General features: G+C 39.8%; 1 protein-coding gene across 2 annotated transcripts in view; it reads right to left on the reverse strand.

The window, feature by feature from the left end:
• Window positions 1-25,447, reverse strand: part of LOC113998857 (amine oxidase [flavin-containing] B-like) — a 54,538-nt gene that overhangs the window by 21,677 nt on the left and 7,414 nt on the right. Inside the window, exons 1-5 of one of the 2 annotated variants that reach the window (XM_039380205.1) lie at window positions 19,394-19,412; window positions 14,109-14,203; window positions 13,146-13,283; window positions 1,618-1,722; window positions 837-928 (exon numbers count right to left, since the gene is read on the reverse strand). In XM_039380205.1, coding sequence (XP_039236139.1) covers window positions 837-928; window positions 1,618-1,686 — 161 coding nt within the window. In that variant the 5' untranslated portion in view covers window positions 1,687-1,722; window positions 13,146-13,283; window positions 14,109-14,203; window positions 19,394-19,412. Of the gene's footprint in view, window positions 1-836; window positions 929-1,617; window positions 1,723-13,145; window positions 13,284-14,108; window positions 14,204-19,393; window positions 19,413-25,447 lie in introns of those variants that run through there. The other variant, XM_027741914.2, reaches the window with a different exon arrangement.

The following is a 25,447-nucleotide window of genomic DNA, read 5'->3' on the forward strand; positions in this document are numbered from 1 at the left end:
TCTCTGGACTCGGCCCAAAATAGCCATGATCTACATGAACAACACTGGTCATGTTGCTCTCTGGAGACTGGTTGAAGCCATAGAAATGCCCCTGTTGAGAACCAGACTTAGTGGGTGCTAACAGGCTTCGGCACCAAGCTCGTGCAGGCTCGTGGCAGCTGCATGTGGGGTGCTTTGGCAGTTCTGAGGTGGCTGCTGTAGAAATCAATCTGCTTTACAGCAAGGCAGAATTAATGGGCTTTTTTTTTTCTTTCAGTGAGAAGAAAAACAATCAAACTGCCGCTGAATGGCAAGGGAAGAAAAATTGCTTTGATGTATACATAAAAACAGGAAGCATTTTCACTTTACCTGCTATATAACACACCAGCTAAACAATAGAAAGATGGGTGTTAAAGTGATTTAGTGCTATTGCAAGACAAATGTTATCTTTATAGCACTTTGGTAAAATCAGCTGGTCCGGCACAGAATAAATGTGTGTTGTTCCATCAAAAGTTTGATTCAAAAAGCTGTTGTAACCAGAACATTTTTCTTTTAAAGGCTAAACACACAGTAAAGAGCAGGAAAGTGCACATAACAGATTAAGGTACTACACATCTATTCAGAAGTAACCCTCCCAAATACATTTTCCTTTTATCTTCTTTTTTAGTCTAAAAAGTTAGGGAAACAGAGTGTGCTGACAGGTGTTGTGGTCCATTATTACAAGATTTTCTCACCCCATTTCTTTAAAAAAGTTGTATTTTAGGGGTAGTTATATCTCTTTGCAAAGCAGTAACATTTCTTTGGAGCTCTAAGATATATAAATATGTCATTGTATTTCATATTAAAAGGTTTCTTACTTCGTCCAGCAAATTTTATCTATGAAATCTTGCATAGTCATTTTGTCCCATTCTTCTGCATGTGGAGCCTTCCATGGGGCTTCACTGGGAATCTAAGGAGACATAAAAAAGCATCCATCAGCAAATGAGTGACACAAGAATTGCCATGTCTTTACATGGTAATTTAGCCTGCAAATTTCTGGTAGATAATACAGTGAACTTAACAGTGAATGCTTTTAGGGGTTTTTTTGTTGTTTGTTTGCCTGCTTTAAGAATTTTCTCTTTTTTTAGATGGAAAAACAGAGAATAAATTTAGAGCTAAGTGATGTTTCTAAGTTGTTCCATATCTCTTGCATTTATCTATGCAAGTAAGAGCAACCTCTTCTCAAAGTCTTGTAGCTCAGCCAATAGAAAACATACACTACTGGTAATAAACTAGAACAGACAAGTTGAATTTGAAGGTAGAGAAGGGCAAACGTTTGAGGTCGACAAGCCTCTTAAAATATCACTTTATGGTTCACCAGGAAAAGTGCTAAAAATCAATCACAAACATAAGCCTTGACATTCCTTTAACCAGAAGAGCAAAGCTATGACTGCAGACAGCCTCAGCAACGTGGCCCTCAGAAGAAGTTTCAAGGATGCCTCTTCAGATGCGCTCTGACCATCAGTGTGTACCAAAATGTGTGGCTGCTCTTGCCAGCACCAGGTTTTTTCAAGCTAGAGCAGCTTCCCATCTTTCACTCTGCCTCTCACAGAGACAAAGCTGAGCTGAGACAGTCAGCTGCAATGCCTCATGCCATACCTCCTTCCCCATTTCATCCATGGTCCTCCACAGGTTGTTGTAGTCCAGGTAGGCCAGCGGATTCCGCATAGGAGGGAATGGACCTTTAAAGGGGTAAGACTTACCCTACAAGATGAAGAACAAACAAAAACCTCATTAAAAACTAAACACAACCATAATCATAGCTTCCATGTGTGGGAAGCTGCACCAAATTAAACGTACACTGTAAGAAAGAACAATCAATACATGTAACATCTTCTGACAGATCATGTCAGTGTGTGCACACAAGAGGCAATGGGCACAAACTGAAACACAGGAGGCTCCTTCTGAACATCAGGAAATGCTTTTTCACTGTGAAGGGTGACTCAGCACTGGCACTGATGGCCCAGAGAAGTTGTGGAGTCTTCCATCCTTGAAGATCCTCAAAAGTTACCTGCACATGGTCCTGGGCTACCAGCTCTAGGTGGCCCTGCTTGATCAGGGGGTTGAACAAGGTGACCTCCAGTGGTCCATCCAACCTCATCCATTCTGTGACCCTGTTATCCTGTATTTGCAACTTAGCTGTGATACACAGCTGAATTAGTAAGTCCCATGTGTGCAGAACTGATAGTGCCTTCATCTTCAAAGCTTTACATTTGGAACTTCTGGGCAACAAAACTAATACCCTGCAGTAGAGTCATCAAGACCAGACTAAAAAAACTACATGAAAAATTGGCTATTTACTATGAAAGAGACATACGTATGTTACTTTTTTCCTCTTAAATGTTTGTGAGAAGACTGAACTGTTAATTGTAGTAAGCAGTTTGGTTTTAGTTGTTTGTTTTTTTTTCAAAATCAGGCAAAAGCAGTTGTGGTGAGCTTTATTATACACTAAAATCATAGTTCAGAGACCTTCCTTAAAAAAAAAAAAAAAGTTGTTTTGGCTAACCTAAAAATTACCAGTCCTGCAGAAAATGTAGAGTTTACTATTAATGACTTATTCTTCCAGTCATTAACACCTCTGGCTGTAAATTCCAGTGATAGGGTGACCAATACCAATGTCCTAATTACATCATTACATATTTAATAGTTAGATTTTATACATCTGTATCTCCGCTACAAGATACTCTGAAAGTCTGGCTTAATTAGGAGTGGAAGATAACAAGTAATTTGTAGAGCTATTTCTCTGACATGGGATTTCCCTGGCTGACTATATGGATGGCAGCCTAATAGCTTTAAAAATTCACAAAGAAATGCCCATCAGCATTATGCAGGTACTCCTTTTTTCACTATGCATTCCAGAGTCCATAAGATAGGCAAATAATAAAGGCTACACTGTGTGCCACATCTGATTTTTCAAAACTTGTATTAAATTATGTATTTAAGTGTGCACGGCCCAAGCATGATTGCTAAACAGTAGAAGTACCAACTTTTAACACATATTTGATGCAGTGCCACACCAATCCATCAGTAAAAAATTATTTACAGTGGCTTAAAAAAAATCATACTGTACCAAGATTTAATATTTAGAAACAGGTAACAACAACAACAGTGTGTCTTCTTCAGGAGAAGTACCCAAAGACCACTTACTCAAAGAAGTGTAGGGCTTTATTTGATTTAGTATCTTTATTAATACTGTGAAAGAAGGGAGGGAAAGCACATTATTCAAATCTTCAAGCATTTGCAAGCACCAGAAAAGACAGTAAAAGGGCGCAATGGGACCCTGACAGACTCAAAACTCGGTCTGGAAATAACAAAAGGAGACAAAACCTTGAAAATGCTCGCTAATAACTTTGAGGACTTCTAATTCAAAGAGAAAGATACTTAGAGAGCAGTAAGACAAAAAATCAAACCTAAGGGAAAGAGAAAATTAGCTTACAAAGCTCCCAAACAGGTTAGAGAAAGTGAAGAAGAAACTGTTTTTTCACCTCATCTTCACAGATGCAGGACTCCAGTGGAATCCTTGTCAGAAACACCAAGGTAATGAAAGTTTGGAAAAAAGTAAAATGGGAGAGGGGAGGAAAGGATTTAATTCTTTGGTACGCATGAAGAAGCAGCTGCAAGACAACAATTTCATTTTGCAGTGTTTTTGAGGAGAAATTATGGTTTTCACAATGCCAAAACATCAAATTTTTAGAAGTTTTCAACCAGAGGTTTTGTCACAGCCAGAGTAGATCTCCAGTCACTTTGTGTGCCAGAGGCACCAAGGTTGAAAACCTAGAACTTCCAATTTAAGGATGGACATTACAGCACATTCACCCAGATAATAGAAGGGTGGGATTTTTTTTGTTTTTTCAGTCAGCATGAAAACAAAAGTGCATTTCTACACGTCTTGTGCTCAACCATATGAAAATACTGGAATCAGGAAAACATATCCCTATAAATGAAGATGAACTGAACAAGTCTGTTTCATCATAAGCACTTAGTCCTGACATGAAAATTTGTGTATGATTACGGAATCTCTTAATATGGAATCAATTTGAACTGGAGCACACCCTCATACTCTGCTGCCAAAGGGCTATGAAAGGGCAGAAAGAAGTCTCAGACTAAGTACCTTCTTGTCCCAAGTGATAATACCTGAACCATGCAGACAATTACCTTTTAGCCTTTTGGGGCACATTAAAATTCCATAAGTGGCTCCTATGGCAACAAGAGGTAAGTTTTACAGCGCTTTCTTCTGAACACTGGAGTCACTCTTCACTAGTGTAAATACCATATAGATATTCCAAAGCCAGACCATACCAGTTTGGTTTTAAATACTTAGTATTTCCCAAATTTAGGTTTATAAAACAAGTATACGGCTGTGCTCAAGAAAACCAGGACAGCATCAGAATGGGTTATTTTAATTTTGTTCTGAACTTCCTGCTTTGCCAGAGGCAATCCTAACTGAGTTATTCCCTCTGAGTTAACTCAGGTCTTATTAGTTCCCTGTGGTGCTTCCTCATGAGCACACAAGAGACACACAAATCATATTTTTGTTTTAGTATTCTTCTCTTTCACTGCATTTGAACTGCTGAAACGGAAATCTTGGTATGTCTCTTGTGTAGAAATCTGGGGTGACAAGTCTCATAAAGCACAAGAACAAACTTAAACCTGGAAAAATATAAACAAAGCAAAGTTAGTGAGTACCCTGTGAAAGCTACTTCCAAGAGCTCCTAAGGCATCTCCTAAGGCCTGATCCTTATTTCTTGTACCAACAAAACTCCAGGAGCTGTCAATCAGAATTTTGTTTGAGAAGCAACTGCCAGACTAGGCTCTACACAGAAACAAAAATTACAGCACCAAAGAAAGACTACAGAAAGTTCAGAGTAATTACCAACAAACTGAAACATTTCAGCTCTACTTTTGCTGAATTTGCATTTTTGCAAACACAACAACCTTTTTGATATTTAGGCAAAATTTGCTTATTGCTATCATCTTACTGGGAATAGCATTCTCCATACCTCCTAGTGCTGAAAAATCCCTAAAGAATAACAAAACACAGATGAAAAATATGGTCCAAGATGCACAACATGTTTCCTTTTTGAATATTTTTATACCTAAATCAGAGCTGTATAGAAACAGCAATAGTAACCACCCCTTCCAATCATTTGCCATGGTGTTTCAGCACCAGTACTACAATGCTCAGAAGTATTTCTTACCCTTTTTTATTTAATACAGGCATATATTTAATTTTAGAAATAATTTCATGATGCCACTTGCAACGTTTCCAAAAGCTGAACAGAACACAGCAGTTGGAAGTCTACCTGCTATTGTATCGATCACTTGCTCACAAAGGCTGTTGCTGCAGTGGGGGCTAAAGCTCACTGAAGACGCTGAAACCATAAGGGAGGAAACTCGTGCAATGCAGCTGTCTCAGGAATAAACCAACAGGGAAATGAGAAATCCAGTGCTTGTCACAAACGCTGCAATTCCCAACAGATTTTCTCATCCATCTGTTTCACGTCAACCAACATTTGGCTTACTTACAATGGACCCATGTAAGTGCAGAAATAAGCTTCCTTTATACATGAGCTCTGTTTCAGGTCAAATAGCTGACATAAGAAATGGGTTATTACAGGTGGAAAAAAAAAAAACCACAATGTGGCAACTGAATATCAGTAACCCCTTGAATATCAGCCCCAGCACTCAGGAGGGCATAGGGGTCAAATTCCACACACTTCTTCCTGTGAGGATGACAGCGAGTAAATGGTTAGCTGAGGAAGGACATGCCAGGAAATACCAGTATAAACATCTTATAAATGTAATCAGCTTTCCTTGGAAGAAACAAGACGGTGTGGTGCATTCTCCGTGTCACTGAAGGAGCACGGATATTCCCTCAGCTAAACCACTTAAACTGGTAGTAACCAGTGGGGTACCTGATGCTCACTTCACCAAGACCTCATTCTGCATGTTAATTCACAGTTACACAGGTTTATTGGCAAGCAGTGCCCTCTGCTGATTCACAGCACTGGTACATCACACACACCCTGTTCTCTCAACTTAAAATCCCAGGAACGTCATTCATACAAAGCACTGGAACAGTAAGATGCAAAGTCATGAGGAGGAAAACGAGAACCAGAAAAGGATCACTTCAGGATGTAACTCTGTACATGTATCAGATATTGTTTCTCATCTGCTGCCTTGTGAAAAAGTATCATTTTTGTTTGGTTTGTGGGAGTTGTTTTTTGGTTTTGTTGTTGTTTGGGGGGGGAGGGGTGTTTGTTTAGTTCTGTTGGGTTTTTTAAAACCAGTATGTTTCTTTGAAAGTAAGCCTCTTTTATAATCATAATTCTCAGTAAAATATGGCAAGTAGCTGGACCAAACTGAGAGAGGTACACAGGCCTACTTAGAAACTGTAACAGCATTGAACTACATTGAAGTTCCCTTCATTGCAGAACTATTCAGGAGCTCATATGCTCAGCTGATTACTATACTGACAGATATACTAAAAGTAAAAAGATACATAGGTTAGAAAATATAAACACAGCATAAGACAATCTGTATAACTGATATAACTGCAAAGCTGCAATATTTAGACACGCCAAAATGTCCTTCAAATATATTTCAATATCTAATTTGAGATCAGCTGTGCATGCCAGTGTGTCTTGTGAATTTGGTCAAGTAAGGTAATTCCAGTTTAAGTGTTCATAGCCAGACACAGTGGCTTGAAACACGCTTTCTGAAAAGGAATGGAGCTAAGCAGGAACAACTTGTTTCTGCCATGTTATAGAAATAAGTCCACCTTCACTCTGCCACGTCATGCAATCCGTTAAGTACTTGTCTTACCTAAAATATAGACAGAATGAGAGAAACAACACTGAAGTGATTCAGAAAGGAAAACTGAGGATCTGCTCTGAATTTAGATCCTCTATATAACTATATGTATATTTCTTCCAATCAGCTGTGAAAATAATTAACTAAATCTCCTTCTTACTAGAATGGGATTTTTTTGTTTTCAGACACGAAAAACTACCTTTACAAAAAGCATTAAAGTGTCTTATGAAGCACAGATTTATAGGGACTTTGTTTGTAAATACTCTTTGAAACTGGGTCTGCATGTGGCTTTCCAAACCTGAATTAAACCAGTCAACAAAGTGAACAAAAATCAACTGAAAACTTTACAATATTTCTAGAATTAGTCTTAAGAAAAATCCTCTTTCCCCTCCCAAAAGTAGATAAATGAGCATAAATAAATGGGAAAAAAAAAAAAAAAAAAAGAAGAAAAGAGTAGCTTCATTTGGGAGAAAGCTTTCAAGAGAGCATCTGCCCATAATATAACTGAGCAGACAAGGCACACATACTCTCACAACTAGAACACTGGTTTTAACCAGAAGATGACTTTGGGGTCAGTAGTTTTGTTTCTGAGATACTTCAGGTTATTAAACTCCTTACCTAAAAAAATTAAATCTTACATAAAATTTTACAGACACATGAAATCCAGTATGTTCACCAGGTTGATCTTGTATTAAATACACACTTCTCTAATTCTTTTCCTAATCTCCTCGGGAACAGACCATGCGGCCTGGGAAAGCTAAGACCAAGGAAGATTTTTTCAACTCAAATTTAATTAAGAAATTCATACTTTATTTACAGTTCATTTTTCTCACTACTGTCATCCTCATGCTATCATTAGGTCACAGCTTCCAGCCTTCCAGTCAATCTTCTTGATCAATAAACACTCCTTGCAAAATCTTGCATTACAGTCCCCTTTGACAGAGATCATTCTGCAGATCTGCTGTACATAATCTTGCATCTTTTAAGCTGCTGAAATAAAAATATTTATATTTTAATTTAAAAAGGCCTAATTATGAAATTTCTTCTCACAATTACTGCCAGCCCTTTATTTACAGGGCAGGTCCAGTGAGACCAAACAAGCCCAGCTTTTCCTATACTCATGCCAAAGCCTGCTCCACCCTTTTCTGGGAGTCTGGAAGATGCTTTCACCAATCTCAGCCTAGTCAACCTCAGACTCACTTTTGAGGCTACAAGTGAATATGATTAATGACACAGAATCTTGTGAGAGAAATACCTGCATCCTCATATCCAGTAAAGACACCAAATGCCCAGCTTCTTACAGATTCAGATGTATTCTTCTCAGTTCCCCAAGTTCTTATTTACAAATTGCCAATAATAAGGGGAAAAGAAACCCCAAAACACGAGGCTGTTTTACCTCCCTTAAATTGATGGCAACTGAGAGTCTCACAGACTTCATTCTCTGACTGCACTCTAATTAAGATATACAAAGAACAATGAAAGTACATTTATCTAGTCATTCAAAAATCCATTTAAGCTGTTACACTCTATACTACAGACTATGCCAGGAGATACTGCCCTCAGATTCGCAGAGAAGCGGGTCAAAAGCTTAAATAAATCATATTGCTTAGCTCCAGTGCATATATCACAGATATCACAAAAGAAACACCATTAAATTCTATAACTTTAGATACAGCAGTCACTTATCCAGCTGTTAATTAAATCCCAATACAATATGACCATCATATTTTTTATTCATGAACAAGACCACAGCAAACTGCATTTTAATAGGCACAATAGTGCTGAAAATGAATGACACCCAAGAGGGCTGTAAATTTTTTTCTGCAAATCTACTTCAGGTTAGTATGTAACCTGACAAAATTAGTGTAGATTTGGGTCCTAGTTAGAAGCACTGTGTATATAAGACTAAATATTCACCTTCCTGACGTGCTGCAGACAAGGTTCACATTAGCATTATCCCTGGAGATGCTAATTGTTTATATTTGTATAAAGGTGGTGCCAAACTTCAAGTGGGCATGACATGCATTCAAACACCTCTGGCCAGTGCTGCTGGCAGATGAATTATTACGAGGAAACTCCAGCCTCTTAAAGAGAACTTAACTGAGGTAATGAAGTATTGGCCAGTCAATGTCAAGAACCTGTCTAGTGACTAGGGAGGGGATGCTTCCTGTTTCACCCAGCATCTGAACCTGAAAGAGCCCCCAGGATGTGCACAATGCCAAACGTGCCTTCTGGTGCTAAAGAAGCAACTTGCAGGATTTAATTACAACCATATGAGGACTGTTTCAGGTGCAACACCCTGTCAAAGTGGTCAAAATAGCCAGCTACCTCAGCCAGCTGTTAGCACTGCCCACAGTTTGCACAACAGAGACAACAGAGATTAGAAAGAACAAGTGTTACTGCCACTTTTAATAATCTGGGGAAGGTCCAGGAAGGCTAATAGCGTTATCCCATAAAAAGTCCCAGTGGCAAAAAGCATCTCAAAACAAAAAAAATGACAAGAAGCATCAACAGCAGTGGGGGATCTACCACAGACTAACGACTATGTTTTAAAAAAATGAGCTTTGTTGGTCTGATGTAGCCAGGAAGGAGCCTTTTTGTCATCAGTGAAAATGGGATTGGGGATGTTCAGTTGGCACCATAGCAGGACAAAGAGTAGGTCATCCTTACTGTATATGAAGGAATGAAGTTCTAAAAAGATTCACTGGGCAAACCAGTCATACAAATATGTGTTTCTTTACACAGATTTAGGGGAGCAAAGCAAACCAGTTCCACAGTTACCTTAGACAAGGAACCGATGTTGCAATTGATAACATTGGTAAATCTGTGATTTAAAATGCAGGAAGTTTGCATGGCTATTGAGATGGCACAGAAGTGAAGTACAGTTTGAATTACAGGGAAAATGTGATAATTAAACCCTCACGACAGCTGGCGTGTTTTCAAATTTCAACATTTCTTTCCAGGGATTGTTACACAATAAAGGTAAAAATTACCTGTACTATATGTACTTTGGTTTGCTTTCTGAAAGACAAAAACTGTCATTCGTTTTGGTGGGGGAAACAAACACCACCAGTTAAAAGCTGCAAATCTGCATATTTAAGGTAGGATCCTGAATTCTCTCTTGGGCAGCTAAGGAAAAGTTATCTCATTTTAAGAAGCATTTTTAAGATTTTACATCTGCCTACCAGTCTAGTGGGAAGACTGTTAAGAGATGATGAATTCTCAGACAGTTCTGCTTTTGCTTCTCAAATCTGGATTTATGAACCTAATTTCAGTTGGCTATTGAAAATCAATGGTGTTCAGGCAGCAATTTGCCTACCAAATACTACTTGCAGAGCTATACTAATTTTCTCACTAAGGCTGATGAACCAGTATTTACACAAATGAAAAGAACATACTAATCTCTTTTCAAAGACCATGAAAAAGGCTGCTTAACAAGTGGAGGGAAAAGAAAAAAAATGTAGGGCAAGAAATATAATTTTGAATTTCTGTGAAGATATCACATGCAATATAAGCGAGACCAAAAATAATCTCACAATAGAACCTGACATTAAAAGAGATTAAAGGAGGTAAAAACCATCCAACCCAATCAAGTTGGTAAAGCCTAATTAGCAGAGACCCACCCAGAGATCAACAAAATGCATTCTTTTCATTTTGTAGTACAAAGAAGCTGCATATATTACTTGTATTAAAAAGCTTCTAAAATGAATTTAATTAACTATGAAAGGCTTGATTTTGCCTTTGGGTATATGTAAAAACAGCAGCTGATTTTACAAGATGCACTGTGATGCCTGATTGTGTAGCAAAAGAAAAAATTAAAACCTTTAGGTTTCATTGCCTCTCTGGGTTCAGATAATTTTGTGGCCCAGAATTTAATAATATTTGGCCACAGTGAACTCAAATTCACACAGGGTCGACAGCCCTTTGCCTATTTTGGAATCTGATTTGCGAGCTGACTTGGGAGTACTGCTGAGATTTCAAGGAACACACAAAAGCATTGTCCACTCACAGGGGGAGCATGGACAAGCCACGTGGCTGAGAGACCTGTCAGGAATGTGTTCCACACACATGAAATGCCTGAGGCTGAAGATTTGGCCACATGACAGTGCATATGTCTACTATATTGTGCTCACGTGCCAATTATTTTACTGTGATTAATTCTTCAAATATGCAAATACTTTTCCACAATTGTATAAACATAAGAAAAATGGAAATAAAGGATTTTAAATTAATTAAATCAGGAGATTCAAAGGAAGTGCTACTGAATGTGGAATATCTCCTCCCTTTACCTCTTGCTTGGCTACCAGGGAGTGCTGGCACACACTTCAGGAGCTCCTACGGGCAGTTGAGCCTAAAAACTTTGTCTGAATCCAACCTGCTGCTTCTTAGCATGCCTTGTGAGCACCTCAGCCCACAGCTGGGATGTCTCTCCTTGGAGACTTTCAACACTTGACTGGGAATGACCACAATAGATGAGACCTCCAGGCTTGGATGGCTTGAATGCCTCCAGAAGCAGAGTGGCTTCCCCCACATCTGGATTTCTGGATACAAGTCATACTATAGTATAGATTCCCTGGACTTGTGCCTTAATGTCTTAGCATCCAAATTCAAGGCCTTTTCTATCCCCAACATACAGAAAAGCCAAGGAATGTCCTTCTCTGCCAGCCTGGGATATGTTGCTGGGTGCCAGCAACTCCTGTCAGTGGTGGATAGGGAGGAAAGCTGAGATCCTTGACTCACACCAGCACTCCATCCTGGGCTAAAAGGCATGCAAGGATGATGGTAAAAGGCTATGCACAATCTCTGGCAATTCATATGGTGAGACACTTGTGCTCAAGGGGAAGACAGATTACCCTTGTCAAGAGCTTGAACTTCTACTCTTGTGCCATTCTGCCTTTTCCTCACTCTATAAGAGGTGATTGGAAATCAAATGTTATTTCAACTAGCATAGTAATACCAATATTCCTCCACAACCTGTTTCCTAGAGATCCTAAAAGGAAATGGGGTCTGGCTTACCAAACAAGGAGCCTTGCTTGACTGGCTGCTAACAATAAATCAGCTTTACCTTTGGCTTCAGTGACTTCTGGCAGCATTTTGGAATGCCACCATGCTATCATCCTGACTGGCCACATCAATTGTCCTATCAAGGTTTCCCCTCATGGCATGACCTCCTCTTTGTGTTTGGGTGATTTGAAGGAAAATACTGTGAATAAATAGAAAATTTGGCTTTGTGGACAGTGCCAGAGGCACATGAAACAGAACAGTGTGGATGTACCCACCAGTTCTACTACAAAAATGGTAATTGTGGACCGTCACCACAAAACAAATCACTTTGAGAACACAATTCTTTATTATAATAATTGAGTGGAAAAAATAATGGAAAACTGACAGAACATCTTTTCTCTATGGCTGTCTTTAGGTGTGTCAATGTTTTCTTTAACCTTTCATCAAACACCAACTACTGACACGTATTTTGCCAGTCATTGCATAATGGCTTTTCCTAAGCACATAATAAGATTCAGTGATAATTTTCTCAGGAACTAACACAGAAAGTTTCCTTTCTGTGGGAGTGCAACACTGGTCTATATCAGGAAAGGAGATGGGATGCTCTTCTGGAGAAAGCGTAATGACTACTGAGAATACGTGGGCTTTTTAACAGCTTTGCCATAGCCATTCTGTTCCTGATCATGAACAGAGCATTTAGATCTGCCTCCACAAGACTGTTTGACTCCCAGAGCCTTTTGCTACTCTACATGTTAAGTCTCCCTATCAGCAAAACCAGACAGAACCTCTTCATGTTTCTGTCAGTCGGGATAATAATTGTCACTGGTTTAGGAAGCCCATCCTGACAAACTTTCAGCCTGCTTTAAGATACATCTAGGAATTCTGAAAGGGATTTTCAGACACCTTGGGCAGTATATATCAGAGCTGACCCATACAGAAGAGTGACAGTTGCACTGTCCAAAACAACGAAGATTTTGAGAGCTTTTAACTAAGAGGTCAGACCTGAACCAAGGCATCAGCTAACAGGATCCATCCACAGGGTACACACGTAAGTGTGTGTGCATATAGTAATTTGTACGAGTTCCTTATTACCAACATACTTATTTTTTTCACCAACAAACTCAGATGTTGCATATTTTAACAAGTCTACTCCGCTGTATTTGCAACAAACGTGGGTAGAGCCCTTCCCAAATCTTCGTTCGCGAAGCCCAGCCATGTAATGTAACTCCGCTGTAGCATGAAGGAAAACAGTGAGAAAGGAGATCACTACAACTTGCCTGCCTACAGCAGCATGCTTGAGAGCCTCTTACCTTGACATGGTGTATCAGGTGCTCAACTTCATTCACTTTGTAGGTCTCTATTCCCAACTCTTTGGATAACCGCAGGAGACGATTCTGTGTTGGCCCCACGTAAGCTCCTCCAAGGTCCACATATTTGACTTGCTTATTCTAGTTTATCATACACAAAAGGGAAAAAAAACAAAGAAGCCAGTAAGTCCTTTGTAAATAGCACACAAGTTAAAAGAGCAATCTGGAGGAATGAAATGAAATTAAACACTCCCATAGTATTTTGGCTCAGATTCCTTTCCCCTTGGAAAAACATAAATTCTTTGGTGGAGTTCTGGTGTGGTGATTACTCAGATCTCAGATTATTAGTTCATAAATAGCTTAGCAGGCCCATTGCTACAGGTCTTAAACAAACATGAGAGAAAAGAGCCTGACAAGCAGAGAGAGGATGGAGAGAGACGTGTGTGCAGCTCTTGCTCGGTCTGGCATCTCAGCAACGACTGGTTTAAAACAGACTGTCCCAGGAAGTAGCACGGGCAAGATTCTCTGACGAGCAGGGTGGGAGGGGGAATCTCCCAAGTTGAGGTAGAACAGAAGGTAAAGTAAAGGGAAACATTCAGGTTGAGTTCCCAGCCACTCCTCTAGCCTACACCACTCCTCATGGGGCTTGTTAAGGTTCAGTTCAAGGCTCTTCACAGCATGGTTGACCTTATGGGTGTTTTTCATAGAGATTTCAATAGTGTCTCTCCCTAGGAAATTACTTTGAAACTTAACTCATCACATTCTCCTTACCAGATGGATGACTCCATACCCTACAGATCACACAGAAATATTCTGTCTTCACCATCACGCCAGTCTTTCCCTTCTCTTGCTGTTAAAATGTCAGGAAATTTCCCACCTTCCAGTACTCCAGAAATCTTCCCCTTACATGTATAGTATATACTCTAAGTTTGTATATGTAGAATAAATGGGTTTGGAGATAATTACCCTTACAGTGAAAGTTCTTCCACCAACCCTGTCATTGGCTTCCAGCAACACCACATTCAAGCCTGATTCAGTCAGCAGTTTGGCTGCTGAGAGACCTAAAAGACAAAAAGAAAAGCAATTAAAGGACACTTCTACATATGCACCACGTGGCTTTTGTGAGTTGACATGTAAAGACCCTCACAGCTGTCCATGCAAATCCCAAATTGTTCATTCAAACACTATGACAGGGGTGTGAGGTGGAATTAAAAAACTAAAAAAGCAATAATCATGAAATGAAACTGAAGCCATATATTAAAACAGTTTGTGGTCAAAATTTACATGTGCTGAGCAAGTTTTGCACCACATGCTCAGCAATTCTGATGCATAAGCCAGCACTTGTTATGACAGTTATCCAACCATGCAGGGAACTTGTTGTTTGTAAACAGAAAGCTGTCTTCCTCAACATGTCATCTTTTATAACCCAAACAGAAAAGAAAAATAGGAAGTTTTATTAGGACTGTCTTAAATTTCAGAAGCTTTCCTGACACTTGTTCTACGTCTCTGCTTTCCAGCTCTCAATATTTTAAAGTGCAATAGTAAAGTTTCCACACAGTCGGGTCACAGGTTTCGCCTCCAGAAGAACACACGGTCTGACTTAGAAGAAACAGAATGTGCACTTGTGCATGACAAGAAGAAGAAAAGAATATAGGTTAATCTACCCCATAAAATTGTTTGATTCCTCATCCATTTTCTTCGTACAATTTTATTTCCACCTTGCAATTTTTGGAGCTGAGACACCCAAGTGAGGGAACAATAAGAATAGAACAATAAGAATAGGGAACGTCTCAATCTAGTTCTGATGCCATAAATCCTCATAAATGCAGAGGAAAACATCAGCTCCAAGCCCTGCAGCAAGTGTGGCAAGTTGCTGTGGAAATGAAGGAAATTAGAAGGGGATTACAGCCTGAAACCTCTCAACTTCTTAAGATCATCTCTTGCCTTTTACTTCAGCACACAAACTGAGATTTGAATAAGCCATGGTGCTTACTTTGGTCACATGTGAGTGAGTTTCTAGTGGGACGACACAAGTTATATTCTAGTGGGTTGCCTCATCCTCTTGAGCCACCAGGATGGGTTGAATAAAGTTCAGCAACAGGCCAGGCTGGAAGCCTCACTCATACATCGTAATTTATCCTTTTTTGGCTCTCTGCCTTGTTACCATGAGAATGCAATCAGTTCCCTCTGTGTGTCCTGGTACGTGTAGTTATGGAGGAGTTGTGAAAGAGGATCGTTCCAAGCATAAGGCAGCCACAGAACAAATGGCAAAAGCACCAGCAGGAAAAACAGATGGTCAGAGCTAGCGTGGCAGGACTGAATGAAACTATAACGAAGAAAGTGTAGCTGTCCTGGATAGAGGCTGCAGAACACTCTGGTCATCAACTAATGGACTGGTAGCAGGAGAACCAGGTTCTGTTCTCAACCCTGTACTGAAACTGCTGCACTGTGCTGGTTAAACCACTTAAAGTCTTTATTTGCCCACCTGAAAAAAAAAAAAAAAGAAGAAAAGAGAGAGAATGGTGTAGATCTATCTATCTACAAGATTTTACATTTTCTAAAGAAAAGCTGCAGATGTTTCCATTAAAATATCATACTGTCCTGCTTCTATTTCTAGCTTCATGGGCTTATTTATCTTGGGTTTTCACATAAGTGTTAGTGAGAAACCCAGTAATGAAACTGATAAAGGTCTTTCCATACTTCCTATTGAGGAAATTATATTGCGAAAACATCTGCCTGGATCAGCGGCCTTGACTACACTCACAAATATTTCAAGATACTAAGAAAGAACATAATACAGAAAACAGTCATGGTATGTAAACATGGACCACTCCTTCAAAGAACTTGCAAAGCGAGATTGGCTTCTGGAGGAAAAATAGCCAACAAAGCTCCTAATTAAATCTAGTTTATCAGTTAAAGAAAAAAAAGTTACTTTTCAAAAAAGAAACATTTCATCAGTTAGGAGAGGATCAATAGTAGTTATTAATAATTTACAGAATGAATACACAAACTGAAGGCTGCTGTCACTTGTGGGTTTCTGTCGTCTTATCATGCTAACAGGTATTGACTAATCAATTAATAGCATTCAGTTACCAACAATGATTAAGGGATATGAGATTTGACCTTCTTTATTAAAGTCTAATGAATAAACATTTCAGTACATCTGGGAACAAAGGCAGTTTATTCCCAGGAGCTGAACAAACGGAAAAGTTTATGAAATTATAACTCTTTAGACTCAACTGAAATGCAGCTTATTTGTAGCCCAGATACCACTCCTTGTTTCCCCCTGCAACTTTAATCTGCTCTATTGCATCTACCTACTATTTACTCCCTGATGTTTATTTTGGGGGACACACCCCCTTTTCCCCAGATGTACCTGTTAGAGGTGGATAACAGTTTGCTCTTTCCTGATGCAAAACCAGAAAAACAAAACAGTGTTGAGGGTAGGGTCAGGCTCATTAGTATCTCACTGCCCCATCCATGCCCATCCTCCAGCAGATCTGATCTCTGCAGGGGGAGGGATGTGTCCTTGGGGCTTGGCTCTGTAGCAGAAGATGCAGTTTACGGGGTTCCCAAACTAAGCACCACCTGGCCACTTTAGTTCAAGGGCTGGTGGTCCACCTGTTCCTCTCACCCACATCACAGCTCTGGTTTTGCTCCAAAGTTTGCTGGAGAAATTAAGGAGGTAACTGCCGACAAAGTCAGGGACCATAGCCAACCTCTAGCTTCTCCTACCCCTCACCACAAACACATAACAGCAAAAAGATGGAAGAACAGGCAGAGGCTCAGGAGGGTCAGATGGCACAGCAAAGGACCAGAGTAGGTCCCATAGCACACATGGTGCAGGATAAGGCAAGACTGCTGTGACAAATACAACACTACAGTGCAATGTTGTCAGGTAGGAATATTGCTATTTTGGTATCTTACACACTTAGAATTACAGTACTGCCACATCCCTCCACACCTGCTCCCTGGAGCTGGACCCAAGACCCCAAATGGGCTCTTGGGCTGGAGCCAAATAACAGTGAGAGGACTGGATGCTGCTGAGGGAGAGCTCTGAGCCGAAGCGATATGAGGACAGATAAGGCATCAGAACAGCAGCAAAAGCATATGAAAACAGAAATGAATACTAGGACATGAATACTGGAGCACAAGGTTGAGGTTTGCTTTTTAGAAACTAACAACTGCTGCAGGAAACCCCTACAAACCACAACCTCTTTTCTGGGCTAGAATCAGAGTGGCCTTTCTGTGCCTGATACCCCAATTGCCAGAAACAGAGCAGGCATGATGCCTGTGAAGCAAAGCCTGGAAAAATCTGTCATACATGATGTGAGATCTCCTCTTGAGAAGTTTAACCCTTCACAAGTTTCACATTTCAGCACTGCCTCTGGCTTACCTCTCACTCTCTTGCACATCACTAACAAAAGGCAGACCTTTGATATTGTCCCTAGTCCTCACAAATGAGGCAAACAGCCACATTCAAATGTAAAGGTCATCCAAAAAACGTGACTGATGCTGTTATTACTCCTGTTTCACGCACTGCTTTGTCATCCAGTGGCATCTTTCCCTCCTCACCAGAAGCATTTCGACAGAATAAGATCTGAATTGCAATATAAGGGCTCAACCACAGAGGAAAGGAGCTAGGTCCAGTTTCCACTGCAGGTCAGCTTTCTACAAGGGGCAAGAGAGAGCCCCAAATATGCATATATATATGACAGAAAAGATAAATCTAACCTGCAGTTCTGCTCAAAGAACTGATAAGCAGTTAATTAATTCAAAGTGCAAAGAAGCAAGGATGATTATTTGAATCCCCAGACTGAAAATACCATTGTACTTAGAGATGCTTAACCAGGCAAGCCTTCACGTGTGTTCCCATAGCAACCCAGTATCCAACTGCAGCCACCCAGAGATACTGGCAAGAGATTTCCTCCCCCAGAATCTTGTAACACAAGTTCAAGCCACGAAAATCACTTCTTCATCATATAGCACTTTGCATTCACACAGATATGACTCAAACATCACAATGTCAAATCATCACAATAATTATTTCACCTTCAGTTCCAACTTTTTTCTTGTTTGATAGCTCTGTACCCGCTAAACACCTTAAGTTGCACCATTTGAATAAACAGCTTCATTACAACCTCACTTTCTAACATTAACAGTTTCCTTATCCTCAGAGAACGAGTAATTCAGATTTTTTAATTTTTTTTTTTTTTAAACAGAAAATCTTACATTTCTGTGCTAGGGTAGAATCCAAACTGATATTTCATAGAATCTTAGAATCATTAAGGTTGGAAAATACCTCCAGGATCAAGCCCAACCTTTATTATATGTCTATATTTATGTTTGGATCATATATATTTGGATTACATATATAATATTTATATTAAAATATATTTATTATCTATACATTTGCATTGATAAATATGACAGGAGTCAAATTTTTTCATCTGACCCCTCTGTGGACTACAGTGAGGCCCTACAATCAAACACATTAGATTATCTAAAAAATACTTTGAAGTACTTTAAAGAAAAAAAAAACAACTGAAATTTAATAACTGATTCCAGTCTGATTCTGCCTGGAATCAGCAATTTTACTGAAATACACTTTTAATCTTAGCACTTCCACAAAAAAATCACTAGAAAGGACATGACTGGAAATTGTATCTCTGAAAAGTTGTAAATTTCTGAAGGCATTCCTGCAGTTCCTGTTGCACTTTCTCTGTATTATTCACTATTTCATCATGTTCCTCCATATTTATTATCTCCACTGTAAGAAAAAAAAATAATTTCATTTATATAATTATAAAAATCATCTACAAATTCTAATTTTTAACTCATGTAAGGAGCAAAGAAAGAGTCCCTAAGACACAGACATTCAATTAATAGCTTCTAAAATGGCTGGCAAAAAAAAATGTTTACTCTGTAACCTTAAAAATTTCTCTCTTCGACTGAAATTGTGCATTGAGCAGGAAGAAATGCTGTCATCATACTTGTACCGTACTAACCTGCAGGTCTTACTGCAGAACTTACATGTCTCACATCTGAACTTCCTTCAGTTCATTAAATTCGCCTACATTTTCCTCTCCTCTGTATTTATTTTGACACAAAAGATATGTTCACAAAGTGCTGCCCTGGGGAGGTTTAACATTTGTAACCAATGCCAGACTTGGACTGGGCATACAAACATCAGCTGTACGAGCAGATTAAAAACATTCAACACTTAAAAGAGGCAAGGAGCTGGTTTTTACCTTTGTGCCTCCACAGCTTGGATATCCAGCGCTGCACTGGTCTGGGTAACTGCTCACAGTATCCCCTTGACATAACTTCTTTGAGCACAGGTTTACACCTGTTTTTTAATGGGTATGTGCAGGTGCAGCAGCCACACTGCAAGTTGTCCTCCAGGCAGCCAGCTGGAAGCTCAGGCACGTCTGCATGAGAAGTGTCTGCCATGGAACACCTTGTAAATAAAGCCAAAACTGACGAGTTCTTTAAGGATTTTTTTTTTCCCTCATTCTCAACCTGTTCAGCCTCATCTAAATCACTGTCTGCAGAGACATCAGGTAAACAGATGCTCCCTTACACAGAGCCAGTGGGCAGAGCAGACACAGAACCTTGATGGGGTCCAGAGCGGTAAACAAACATAGCACAAGGCTTGACATGAGGATCTGTCACAAAATGCAGCTTGGAAATGACATAATAATACTTAGCCTGCAGAACAAGCACAGTCCTCTGGCCTGGGGTTAATGGAGAAATTGTGGGATGTAAAAATGTTTCATGAGACTGACAGCAAGAAAAGGAAACATATCATAACTGATTATATATAAACAAGTAAGAGCTGAGTTCAGGGTCAGTAAGGCAGATGAAATCAAGTATTTCTTAGCATAAGTATTCAAAAATACTAGTCAGAACATGTTTGTCCATAGACATTTAACATGTTGAAGCAGTTATTTTAGACATCTCAGGCTTTTGTATTCTTCTACCTGATCTTGAGTCTAAGTCTCATTTTGATGAGAGGGGCCAGTAATTTAATTTTTTTCTCTAAACAAAAGTGATTAGTCTCATAAAAAAACCCCACCAAAACCAACAGACAACCAAAACAACAACAAAAAAAACCAAAACAAAACAACAAACAAAAAACCCAAACAACAACAGAACACCAAACAGACAAACAACAAATACACCCCACACGCACTGATTTATCTGAAATATTAATGTAAAAAAAACCAAAATCTGTCAAAACCTACACAATCTTAGAGAAGCTGGTATTGCTGTGGGATCACATGGGAAATACAACTTCCCTCACTATTAGATGTCTTCATACAGTAACCCTTACCTACCATCTCTGGTGCTTAGAAATACGTGCAAAACACATACAGCAAATAAAGGAGTTTGGCCAAAACTGTTGCACTGTACCAAACAAAACAAAATCCATTTGTCTTAACACTGCAGAAGAACATTTGAGGGGAATACCTTTGTTAGTGGTCAAACACAGCTGCAGTGTTTAAACCAGGGCAATAAGAAGAAACAAAGAGGAATATGTCCCAAGCAGCTGAGGTCAGTTTTGGGGAGGGAAAGAGAAAATACTCCCTCAATCAAGAATTAAGTTTCTGGTATGTTAAAATTAGATCAGTTAACAGCAGAATACGGTTTGCTGTTGCTTAGACATAATTACTCTAAAATTCAAATAAAATAAAAAAAAATTAAAAAGTCCCTACAACATCCTGTCAGTTCAGTGCCATCAGCACTGCACAGTTCACATTCCACTGGGACACTGAAGGGATGGAGGGCAGGACCAGGCAAAAGGCACGTTCTGATCCACACCTAAGCAGCCATTTTTCACCAGTGGGCTTTCTCCTTCATTTTCCACAGACTCCTTATTGCATTGCTGTGCTGGAAACTGCGATTTAATAGCACTGGTTTTGTTTGTGCTCTAATGAACACAATCCAATTACTGCTCCACCGCTGAGAGATTGAACCTGGCGCTGGTCACCTCTACCTCTGTCACTCATCATTAGCCAGCTAAAACGTTTTAATTGAAATAATGGCTTGAGACAATAATGCCTGTAAAACATTAAAAAATAAGGGTTGTAAGTAAAATAAAAAACAAAGCAATAACAACAAAAACAACAAAACCAACGCTGGCCCACAGTCTGGGGGAGTTAAGGTGGTACCGTCTTGTTTTGTAACGTTCCTCACATTACGGGAAGGTCAAGGAATTTTGCCCTTGTGAAGAACACTACGCTGTCAGGGTGAAGGTAACCTTTTACGTTCTCTAATTTGGGCCAGCTTTACAATGGTACTTTACATATCTGGCCCAATCTTATGGGAGAAAGATACAAAAGTTCAGAACCTAAAACCATGGTAGAGCTGGGCTTCTGTAAACTATCACTATTGGTAATATTCTGAACAGTACAGTGAATGGTATCAAAGCAACTCTTGATCTAAGTATTTTGACCATGGGGGGAGATACTCTCTCTTCCTAAACTGTATCATTGTGCTGCAATTAATGCCATTAAAATGAATATAATTCAGGTAAAACATTACAGAACTTAAGAAAATAACAAAATTGCAGTTTCAGAAACCCCAAGGAGCAAGAAAAGACATTATCAATCTGACTACCTGCTTAAAATGTACATTTACTTAAAATATTTGTACAAAGGACATAACATTTCTGCCTAGGATACAGCACTCTATGAGCAAATATAATTTGTTTCTATTGGCATTTCATTGTCTAGCCAAGACAACGAGCTTTTCTGTCAGAGCTCTAATTCTGTGACTTTGTCACCAAGGTCAGTAAGAGCATTCCCGTGAGTTAATGGGACTTCATGTGAGCATAAACTCTAATCCCAACTTTCTGCGATCTCCTCTCTCTGAAAGTGCTCACAGATGATTCATTCATGGTGCAGGGAGCAGTATTTATTAAGCAGAATTCTTAAAAACAACACGAAAAATATTCCGTCTCCTTTTGTAAAAGGCGCTGCAGCTGGTTAAGTGATACAGAGCCTGGACAGATACAAATGAAATGAGTGAAGCTGTGAGGCCTTAAGCCCAAGCCCTGCCAGGCATGGGATGAGACAACTTTTTGTGTTTGGGTGGAAACCCAACAGCTTTGGTACAGTGACGCAAAGGCTCAAGCACTCAAGCCACAGTTGTTTTGCCCAGGGCTTCCCTCTTGTTTCCACTGCACTGTTACATTTGAAGTATCCAGTGAAAACTCAGATTGACGAAACTGGGCACTCCAATTTTTCAAAGGCTGAGTATTTCTAGTATCAATCATTTACTCAGTGATCTATTTCTACTTTATAGACTTGTCATGTCTTACACATGGAGCAGAACACCCATTCAGTGCCCACCTCACACTTCAAAAGGAAGAGTCAGAAGTCTGCTTCTAGGCCCCAATAAGTTAAAAAAACCTGAAACCCCAAACACATTCTGCAGGTCTTTTGTTATGACTTCAGGATATACTGAAGAGCTAATTTCATTATTATTATTATCATCGTCATCATCTGTACCCCAGCATTACCTCATGCTTTCATTCTCAGGGTCCCCTCTCTTCTAGTTTACAGCCTAGGCTGCCTCAAAACACTATAGACAGAGGGAAGAAACAAAGGAGATAAAGAGAACTGAAAGAACTACAACAAACAGATCATAGCACTGGAACAAATAAAGCTGAGCACAATGAACTGCCTGAGGCACTATACAGGCAGTTTACTAAAAGCATCCTTTCAGGCATTACTATTACGAAGAGATATACAAGCAAATAAAATGTCAGCCAGATTTACTCTGAAGATGAGTTTTGCCTCCCATACACAGCAACGTGGAAAGAAAAAAAAAAAGACTACATCTGGAAACTACATCTGGAAAATTTTGCAAAATTATTCAACAGCTGCCTCAGAAGAGAAATGCTTATCTCTTTTGCCAAGCCTTGCATGGTCTCAAGCAAAGAATTCTTTTTTATTAATCTCCTGAGAAAAGTAAGTGCTCAAAATATATGACTGAATAGAAGATGTGAACTTACAACAGACTAGCATTTTAATCTTGACAATAAAGAATGACCTGTAGTTTCCCAGATTTCTCTGTATCAGATGACTCACAGGCATCCACCTAGAGGTCACTTTTGTATGACAGCAAAGCCCAGCAGAACTACCATGCCCTCATTCCATGGCTATCCATTTTGTTCCATGTTACTTGATCTTTAGCTAATGATTTTCACCCAGTTGCTCTTAATAATTACAGATTATATCGAGCATATCTCAGCATCACTTTCAAATAGCCATGCCTCAGTGACTCTTAGGAAGTTCCCATCATCATCACAGAATCATGGTATATTAAGGGGTTGGAATGGACCTTAAAGATCATCCAGTCCTAATTCCTCCTGCCTTGGTCAAGGACATCTCCCACCAGAACAGGTTGCTCAAGGCCTCATCCAACCCATCTTTAACACTTCCAGAGTTGGGGCATCCACAGCCTCCCTGTTCCAGTATCTCACCACCCTCACCACAGCCCACATATACAAGTAGGCATACACACACACAGGCTAAATTGTAAAGCTTACAAGGATTTGTGTACATTTTATCTATTTGAACAGCTGAGAAATGAAGATGAGCCCTGCCACTTTGCAATTCACCAGCTCTTTGCTGGTAGCCCAAAAAGACCACTTCATCTCTCGACAGCCAGCTCATGATGAAGCATTCCCTGGCTGAGATACCAAAGGCTGAGAACATACATGTCATTCAGAGAAGCCCAAAAGAGAATCACTAAATAAGACTTATAAGCAACTGTCTTCCAACCATCTCTAAGTGCAGGCAGGAGGAAGTTTGAGTCAAACAGCTCGTGAAAACATCAGTGCTATGAAAGAAAAATGCTACCATTAGAATGGTACCATTCTGATAGAATGCAAGGGGGGAAAAAAGTTGAAGGAAGCATAGAGGGAAAGATAAGTATCTAAGGTGTAAAATAAAAGCATTTACACTCTTTCTGTTCCTCATTTGTCCTCACCATTTAGCATAACTCACTGATCCAGACTCTGGCCCAGCTGCCTCATAAAAAATTAACCCCTATTGGATGGAAAGAGATGTCTTGCTCCAATATTTAACACATTCAAAACAGATCTATCACTCAAGCAAAAATTATTCCAGTTTATATGCAAGCTATCCATGCAATCCAGGTAATCATGATGCACAGCATGAACTGACAGTTTGATCAGTTGTTGCCATGTGCAGTCAACTGAGCAGACTGCATTTAATGTTTTATATTTGAATTATACCATCAAGGTAAAGAGCAGCTGGCTACAAAGGCATCATTCCTCTCCATCCTCCTCACTTCCAGCTGGGTAGAACGTGAAAAATGTGAAGAAATTGAAGAGTTTAAAGTAATATCTGTAAGATAAGGAGGTTTAAAATGAATTAGAACCTCAGGAAACGTGGTAATCACCCGAAACATGAAGTGCCAACAGAAGCCAGGTCACCACCACAACCCAATCTTTGTAACTGCAAGATGCCAGAGACTCTAATGAGCCACAGCCAGACTCTCCAGTGTTAAAAATTAGTGCATCTATGATGTATTTTGCCATATACACCAGTTACCAGAAGTAGCTCATGAGACCTCAAACTTTCTAGACTGGAGCATCCATTCTTCCAGGGATGGTTTGCGCTTTGCATTCCCCCATCCTGTCCCCTGCCCTCTCTTCCTCTATACAAACACACACAGACCCCTTACAAAAATCCTGATGCTCATCATTTCCTTGGGCAGTTCCCTGCTCTCCATCCACAGCTGCTACTGCTCCTGAGGCCATTAAGATCCCACCCCACCTTACCTAAGTCCACGCAGTTAAGTCCTGTGGGGCTGTGGGTGGCACAGGGACAGCAGCCCCATTTTTTTGGAGAGGTGGGAGCATCTGTCTGGCAATGAGGCAGCACAAAGGAGGACAGGGGAGAGAAGAAGAGATGAAGAGGAGAAGAGATGGGGAGAAGAAACGGATGGGTTGAATTCCCTTGGACAGCTTTGTTCCTGAAAATACTTCACGCTCTTTCTCCTTGGAAGCCTGCTCTTACCACAAATACTGTCACCGTTTCTTGACTAAGTCCATGCAACTCCTCTCGGGCTTGAGAGGCACTTTCTCCTTTATTATTAGCTTATCCAGAGCTCAGGGGCTCCTCAAATGAGACACCTGTGACCATTTTTGTTTCTGTTCCCTTACAACACTCCAGTCCCAAATACTGGGGGTCATAATAATGGTTTGTAGAGCAAATACAGTTTTCCAAGAGACTTCACACTCTTGTTTCTTTTAAGCAAGATGTTTA

This window comes from Pipra filicauda, unplaced genomic scaffold, assembly GCF_003945595.2.
Source record: "Pipra filicauda isolate LSUMZ 115617 unplaced genomic scaffold, ASM394559v2 scaffold18_size4552066_pilon, whole genome shotgun sequence".
Taxonomy (NCBI): Eukaryota; Metazoa; Chordata; class Aves; order Passeriformes; family Pipridae; genus Pipra; species Pipra filicauda.